An 8,746-nucleotide genomic window follows, 5' to 3' on the forward strand; every position below is an offset into this window, starting at 1 on the left:
CATTTGTTTCCTGCTTGTAGGTGTTCTTCTCTGAGGGTTCATCTGTGATTTCCATATAGCCTTTGATTCTCATCGGAAAGGCTATTAGGGAATGGGGATGGCTCTAGAGACCTTTGTGGATTCCAACTTTCAAATGGCAGCACGATCTCTGGCATCGACTTGGCCAACTGGGTGCTTTGTGGGGTCCTCAAGTTCTGATAACTTGCCACCAAAAGATGAGCACTACCAGGCTGTGGTAGCTTCCCTCTTGAATGCATCTTCTGGAAACTTGCCAAATGCTGCAGCTATGATTGCACATTTGAATTTAGATAGGGTCTCAGTGGAAATGAATCTGACTGCCTTAAATAATACAACAAATGGCCTGAGTGGTAGGCCAAGTTCCTTAGTCACAAATTCCAAACCAGCACTTTCAAAGGGTCCTCATTTGCATAGAAGTTCCGGTAGCAACACGGATTCTTACCTAGAGTTACCCACATCTCCTGCATCATTCTCCTCCCGTAACCTAAGCTCAAGCTCTTCAGTTCTTGACGGTTCCTCCATCGCACAGCATACATCCTATTTAGACACAAACTGTGTACAAGTTCATAAAAGGAAACATCAGCAAAAGGTTGCTGAAATGCATAAAAATTCACTTGTAAATGGCATAAAGCAGGACAACCGCACGCCAATGCAGATGCATAAGAAACCTAGATTAGACATCCAGCAAGAGGCTATTATGCACCAACGTATTCTTCAGCAGCTACTGCAGAATTCAGATTCAGCACAATTGCGAGGACGTGTACCCCAATTACAAGCACTGTTTCAGCAGCATCAGTTTCAAAACCAGAAGTGGCAAAAGATTTTGCAGTCTATTGCACAGTATCAGGGAGTTGACGTGCAGCAGCAGCAACAACAACAACAGATGAGGCAGCACCTGCAACAGCAAGCCCTGCATCAAGTACCTGCTATGCACCCCTCAAATGAAGGCATCTGTTCACGCCGGTTAATGCAGCAAATATATCATCTGCGGCAATGACCAGCTGTGAGTTGCCGGTTTGATTGACAAATTAATGTTATTTGTTATTATTATATCATCCCTGCACTCAGTGATACAGCTTTAAGTTGGTCTAACCCTTCTTTTTTTTTTTTGATCTCTATAGGACAACGGTATTTCTTATTGGAGGAAATTTATCGCAGAGTATTATGCTCCTTGTGCTAGGAGAAGATGGTGTTTTTCTTTGTATGATAAAGTTGGACACCATGCCTTCAGTATGATTCCCCAGACAGCTATGGTCAGTACTCATCCTTTTTTTTTTTTTTTTATTTGAACATAATTCCAATTTCGTAAAATATTTCTTCTACAATTGAATTTTTGTAGATGAATTACTTTGAGCATAACTCTTGAGCGACTGAATACCCCTTCTGCAATGAAAGAGAAATTATTTTTGTTGTATAAGTGAATTATTTTGTACTTGTGGCTTCAGATAGATGTGCATACACAATTTCAAATACTCATCTTTAATGCAGTCCTTGACATGATTTCTTGTTTGTTTGTGGTTCTTATTCTTCCCCTGTTGCCTTCGATGTTTTGCTGATTGCTTTGTAAAATGGTAATTGTTTGTTGTTTCTTTTTGAAGGATGCATGGCAATGCAACATATGTGGTTGTGAATCAGGAAGGGGGTTTGGTAAGGAAAACAAAGTTCTTCTTCCCTGCTTTGATTATCTTAATCTGTTGATTGCATATAACTTCTTTCTACATTTTGTTGCTTGGCAGAGGTGACTTCTGAATTACTTCCTATGCTCAATAAAATGACATTCGACAGTGTGATGGATGAACTATTGTTTCTTGATTTACCACGCGAGCGTAGATTCCCTTCTGGATTAATGATGTTGGAATATGAAAAAGCTGTTCAAGAGAGTGTCTATGAGAAACTTCGTGTTGTTCGTGAGGGTCATCTACGCATTATTTACACCCATGATTTGAAGGTGAGAAGGCCCCTTCATATTAAGTTGTTGGGTTCATGCATATGTATTGTTCATGTTGATCATGTTCAATGCAAAATCTTATGCATTATGATGATGTTTACATACTTTTTCTTTTCTTTCTAGATATTGTCCTGGGAATTTTGTTCACAGCATCATGAAGAACTTTTGCCTCGAACTTTCTTTGCATCTCAGGTAATGGGTCCTTATTGTGCTCTGTATTTTGTTTATGGTTGTGAGTTATTCTTCCTGGTGTTTGAATTTTTCATATGATCCATTGCTTATTCTTCACTTTCATACCTGAGGATTTTTATGATCTTGCTGTGTGTAACCATGCTGTAAATCTTTGACACATGCCTGGTTGCAGTTTAATCAGTTGGTTCATGCTGCACGGATGCGTAAAAGCACTGATGGTGGAAGTGTGTCTGTTGTGGTGGCACCAGAGGATTTACAAGCAAATTGTGAAACGTAAGAAATTAGTGGCAGATAAATTTTAAGCAATAAATTGTCAACCTATTCAGTTTTGTATCTCATTCATTGTGCCCCCAGTTGAAGGACCTTTGAGTATTCAACGTCATTCTAGTTTATCAACAAATTTATGGATTAGGAACAAGAATTTGGTGTTTTGAAAATTGTCCGTGACTGTATTTTCCTGCCTTAAATTCAAATAAAGGGATATCATGTGTAAAAAGAAAAAGAAAAAGAAAAAGAAAAAACGTATTTTCTTTATTTAGGTACATATATTTATGTTTCTTGGAACTGCCATGGGCAAGGTTTACTCTTTATTGCAATAAAAAAAGAGTAGAACACAGTATTGGATTTGTCACCCAATAATAAAAGAAAATAGTGTCACTTCCTGAAATTTTAATAATGACTATGCTTTAACTCATCAAAGCCTTAATTTAAACAAATTAAGCCATCATTTGCAGGTGACATCTCAAAGGCCCCTTAGATATACGTGAATGAAAATATTTCGTGTGAGCTGCTATATTTCATACCTCTTTTCGGGTCCCCAGCCTTTTGTGGTAATCCAGAGCTCGTTGAATGAGAGAATGTCATACTTAGAAGGTGTTAATGGTGCATTGACTAAACTCTGTATTCAGTTTGATCTGGCTTATAATTGAACCTGGTCACGAATGTGGCCTACATAACCTCGTGAAATTTATGGTTTTAACAGAACAGCAGGACCACATATGTTTGCTTTGTATTATTGTAAGCTCAAACATATATGTGCTGCTCTAGGTATACTAGAAAAGTTGAGCTTTGGGAAGACAAGACCATATAAAGCAGTTATTATTTATTCCCTCTTCCACTTTAAAAGGTAGAAGGTAAATTCAGAATAATTCATGAGTTGATCTTGTCTTGATCATTTATCTTACTGTAGGTTCCTGGTGGCTGGAAGTCAACTTGCAAGAACTTTGGACCTACAGCTGGTTGATGACTTGGGATTTGCAAAAAGATATACCCAGTGCTTGCAGGTACATTTTAACAATTTACTTTGTTTGAGTTTGAAACTAATATCGAATATTTTGATTAAATACCAATTATAATTGTTTAACAGATTGCTGAGATTGTCAACATTATGAAAGATTTAATGACTTTCTCCCGGAATAATAACATGGGACCAATAGGTAAGTAGCGTCTTAGATGTTGCAGTTGATGGCGTGCAATACTTTCTCCACTCTTGCTTATTTTGGGTTGGGGTTTTCAATGTGGTTTACCAATGTCTTAGGTTTTTTGTCTTAAATGGTTCTTGCTTGTCACTAGTAACAATTGATGATATTAATGCTCGCCTTTTGGATTCACCTAGATATTTGATTTGTAGAGCATAGATAATTGGTATTTAAGAGCTTCAGAATTGGTCTTGCCTGCGGTTTTTTTTTTTAATACATTCTCATATATTATAAAATCATTTTTTACATTCCCTAGCAAATACATTCAACATCAAACTTCTACCCTTAACCATTTGGATGCCATAAAAGTTTTCATTTTTGTTCCTGTTGTTTATTGGACCCTTTATTTGCTAGTACCACCCATTTAGTTATCTGAAGAAAATTTGTCATCTCCCTGCCTCCCCCAATAATTATAGATCATTACCAAAAATGAAGAAAAAAAGAAAAGAAAAAGGTTGCATGCTTCTAGCCATGAACCTTCACTTCTATTATAGTGGTTGCTTCATTTTATTTTATTTTTTAACATATAAGGGTTAATTGTAGCTCTCCACCTTAAGCTATGGGGTGATCCAGAATGTCCTTGCTAATCTACAAATTTCTGCAATTAACATCTTAGTTTGAGATTAATTTGCAATGTTCAATTCAGCATCCATATCAGTGTCAAAATTAACATATTAGGGGGCAAATGGGTGGTGGGTGCACTAATCTATCAAGATTAATAGATTAGTGTATATTAATTTACAATGTTATTCATCAAAAAAAATATGCAATGTCTGTTCCACCTCCTCCCATTATTCTATGTATGTTGACACTGATTTGGATGGAGGATGGAGATTGCAAATTAATCTCAAAATTAGGATGTTGGTTGGAAACATTTGTAGTTTAGGGGCAGATATGAGCCCATAGTTTAGAGTCGATAGCTTTAGTTAATCCTAGTTATAATATCTGATACCATTGCTCATTTGTAGAGAGCTTGAAGAATTATTCCCAAGAAACGACCACAATGAAGCTTCGGAAAGAGGAATTAGAAGAAAAGGAGGGTGTTGGGAGTGCTCAAGGTCTGCCAACTGACAAGGATAAGATGATTGCTGCATCCACTGCTCCTGGGAGCAACGTAAATGAAAGTCTAGTTATGACCAATGGAGTACATTTGACTAGCTCAGAACAGGGGGCATTGGTGCTGCCAGATTATTATCACAAATTGCTGAGACAGAACTCCTTGACCTTTGATGTGGGTGAAGTGAAGCAGCAGAGTTATTCTCCTTATGTGTCCAACGAGGGTGCTCCTTTTAAACCATATAACGGTCCTAAAACCTCAAGTTCAGGGCTAATCCAAAACTCACCAATGGACGGTTTGTCAAGTTCTCATTCCTTGGAAGGCAGCCAGAATAAACCGGACCAGGCAATCCAAAAGATACTGTAGGAGATGGTCAACAACAGCAGAAAAGTGAATGGGACAGCTGGGGACAGAGTTATCCGTGAGGTTGGCAAGAGTACTGTTGTTGACTTGCCTACAAGAGGCAAGGAAACAGATGTTGTTCGAAATGCGTTAAGTTCTGGGAACGTCGCAGCCCCAAGAAATGCATTGGGTGGTACTGCCGGGAGGATCAGCAACTCAGGAACTGTCTTTAATAGAGAGAGAAGCACTCCTCCTTGGGCTGCTTCTGGGACACCTCCCCACCTTTCTTATCTGTCGCTTAGGGACATTGAGAACAAGAAGGAGGTTTGTGAATTTAAACCCTAAATATTGGGAATTTATAGAGGTGATATGGACTGGATTATGAAAATGGGTGTTATTACATTTTTATCTTAGAAATGCCTTTTCAGAAACATTCCTTCTGCCTACTGTTTGCCCAATGACTACCATAGGCTGCCCATGTAGTGTCCTGGAATTTCATGTGTGTGTCTGTGTTATCTTTTATTTTCTCAGATGAGAATTTGATTTTGTTTTGCTTTGTCTCAAATCAGGGAAAGCAACAGCAGATTCTCTCCCACAGCCCCAAAACAAGAATGACTGGATTTTCGGTTGCTTCAAGTCAGGGCTCACCATCAGATTCTCCTGGATTGAACCGCTGGTTCAAACCGGTGGTCGATACACCCTCATCCATTTGCTCGATTCAGATCGAGGAAAAGGCTATAAAAGACCTCAAGCGTTTTTACAGCAGCGTTAAGATTGTCAAGAACCAGTCCTGAGAGGGCCATGTCATATTTTCTTTAGCAGGTAGCAGTCCCGGCTCTTCTTTGTTGTTTTTGTTGTTTTTGTTTTTCCCCTTCATTAATGCTCTTGCTGTAAAATTGATTGTACAGCTGATCTGTACATTCAACTCTTTTGATTGATAGAGTAGTTCTCAATCTTCGTCCCACCTCTTTTTCTTTCTCTTTTGCCACCTTTCTTTTCTCAAAGTCTGGCAAATCTTAGATTTTAGATAAGTTCTTGTTGATGCAAGTTGTAAATTCTACCAGAGATGGTTGTTTCTCTTGTAGATATAATAATGTACTAATAATACTGTTGTACTCTTCACATGATCTCTTAGAGGGTCACCTTTTTCTTTTCTTAGTCTTTTGTTCCTTCTTGGCAAATACTAGATTGCTCAGAGTAGATTGGAAATCTTGTATTTGTTGTTTGTTCTAGTCTTTAGAATCTTTAATTCAATAAACATGCACTCTTCAGTTGAATTATTTGGATTTTTGGCTGCGTAATGATTGACCAAAACAAAAAAAGAAAAGAATAGAGTTGGACCCATGAAACGGCAAATTCAATAATTCAAGTGGTTTCTCATTACAATTTGATTTTTGGCTTATTGGAGGATTGCTTTTATTGTTTTATTTGCTTCGGCATGTCATAGTTGTCTGCTTAGATTAACCTTTAATGCTATTACTAGAATTGTTATTGCTCAATTCTTCAGATTAGGATCTCTTGCGATTTAAAAGAAATTGTAGTTTTTCAAATTAAAAAATTTAGGCGGTTTTTTACATCAAAACGCCTGAAAAATGCCATCTATTAAAATTGTGGCATGTTGTCGAGACAGTCAAATTATTTTTTTAAAAATGCTTTCTTTATTTTTGCAAAGACGTTTCTTCTTCAGAAAACTTAGAAGAACAATTCTTTACTCAACTTTTTTACAATATAAAGAACAAGAACCTGATAAAATATACACAATAACATGTTATCTTTTAAATAGCCAACATCTTCACAGGGATTTTTGCAAGGTTTCGAGTGTTGGAAGTAAAACATACATTGGGATTGTTTGGCAAAGCTTTTCTTCTATAATTCTATTTGTTACTATTTATGCACAATTTTCCCAAAAAAATTAACATAAAAACATTTTAACTTTTTTTTACTTTTTATATTACATTATTCACTTTTTATTATTATTCAAATAAAAAATCACTACAAAACAAAACTTTTTCACTTTTCTATATCATTTTTTCACATCAATCTACGGCTACTACAATGCTCAGGAAAAAAGGCTTTAACAAACAAACCCGTTGTGTTTTGCAAGGGTTCAAATCGTGACTCATCTAAGGAACCTGCAATGGTTACAAATATTAATACGTGTTTTTGGAAGCAACTCGGGAAAAATTTCAACAAAACTATATACGATCCAAGAAATTAATTGGATCGTGAGTTCATCTACATGCACTAGTATTATAGCACATATAAGTTATTCATTATAACAATAAAAAAAAATAAATAAAAGTTATTCATTATAAATTGCTCTTGAACACTTAAATTGATAGTAAGATGAAACTAACTTAAGACTGCGTTTGGAATTGCAATTTCGCAAGAATAATCTGTGTTTTTAAAAGATATCGCAAAATACAAGACGTTTGGTATTGCGATTTAAAAAGCACTTAATCTAAAATAGGAAAAAAATTTATGATTTTTATAAATAGGTTAGGGGATGCTAATTTAAAAAACGCGAATTTAAACTAAAATCATGATTTCGTATAACAAATATTTGATAAAAAAAATTTTTTTTAGCATGTTTTACCAAAAGCCTTTGCGATTTTAAAAAGTAACGATTTCAAAAACACAATTTTTAAAATCAAAGTTATTAAAACAGCAATCCCAAACAGAGCCTAAATATTCATTTCATCCATACTATTGAGAGAGGTTTCTAAGTCCGCATTAATTATTTCTTCTGTGTTTTCAACTGGTTTTAATGTTTTTCCTTTGTTAAGGGTCCGTTTGGATTTGCGATTTTAAAAAATATGATTAAAAAGTAGCGATTTTAAAATGTGCGATTTGAAAACGCAGTAAGCGCTAGACACAATCACAGTTTGGCCTTTAAAACTGCACTTTAACTATTAAAATTTTGTATTTTAAAAAAAAACATCTCATTACCTACGATTTAAAAACGCAAATTTTCTACATTTTTAAATCACAATTTTTTAAAATGCAAATCCAAACAATTCATATTTTATGATTTGGTTTAAAAACGCAATTTTATTTTTTATAAAATTACAATGACAAATGCACCAAGTCCAACTCAAACTAATCATTTAGAAACTGTAAGAGCAGCATGTGTAAGCTGCAACTAGCCTTGAAATTTTCTCAAGCTAAACAAAGCATAATTTATTTATTTATTTTTTATTTATGTATAACTCAGCATAATTTGCTTAAGCATCATTCCTTCTCACCTGTTGCTGCTATGTACTTCCGTTTTTCATTTGCATTGTCACTTCAAAAGTTTATTCTCAAAGGAGGAGGTGCAGTTGATTCTCTCCCTACCAATCAGCCATTCCAATAGGGAAGATGTGTGTATCTGGCGCGGCACTAAAAATGGCTTGTTTTCTGTCCGCTCTGCTTATTATATTCAGAGGGAACTGGAAACAAAGGGGATGGCTGGGAGTTCTTCCGCCAAGGGGCACAGCACAATCTGGAGAAATATATGGGGCTTGCAGGTACCGAATGTCGAAAAGAATTTTTTGTGGCGGGCTTGCCATGAAATACTTCCCACAAAGAAAAATCTGCAACTAAGGAAGATCATTGATGACCCCCTATGCCCTATTTGTGGTTTAGAAGAGGAAACGGCTTTGCATATTTTGTGGGAATGCCCATCGGCGAGGGATGTATGGAGTGTGGGAAGCATCAAACTACAAAAGA

The 8,746-nt window shown here is 36.1% G+C and overlaps 1 protein-coding gene across 1 annotated transcript; it reads left to right on the forward strand.

Moving 5' to 3' along the window:
* On the forward strand, positions 1 to 6,426 carry LOC132162568 (putative transcriptional regulator SLK3). The gene is given in 10 exon segments (XM_088510940.1): positions 1 to 1,021; positions 1,140 to 1,271; positions 1,617 to 1,665; positions 1,755 to 1,966; positions 2,090 to 2,158; positions 2,331 to 2,431; positions 3,348 to 3,441; positions 3,525 to 3,594; positions 4,605 to 5,359; positions 5,605 to 6,426. Coding segments are annotated over 10 exon segments (2,637 nt in total). The 5' UTR covers positions 1 to 91; the 3' UTR covers positions 5,830 to 6,426.
* Positions 6,427 to 8,746: the final 2,320 nt, after the last annotated feature.

Source organism: Corylus avellana, chromosome 10, assembly GCF_965113065.1.
Source record: "Corylus avellana chromosome 10, dhCorAvel1.hap1.2, whole genome shotgun sequence".
Taxonomy (NCBI): Eukaryota; Viridiplantae; Streptophyta; class Magnoliopsida; order Fagales; family Betulaceae; genus Corylus; species Corylus avellana.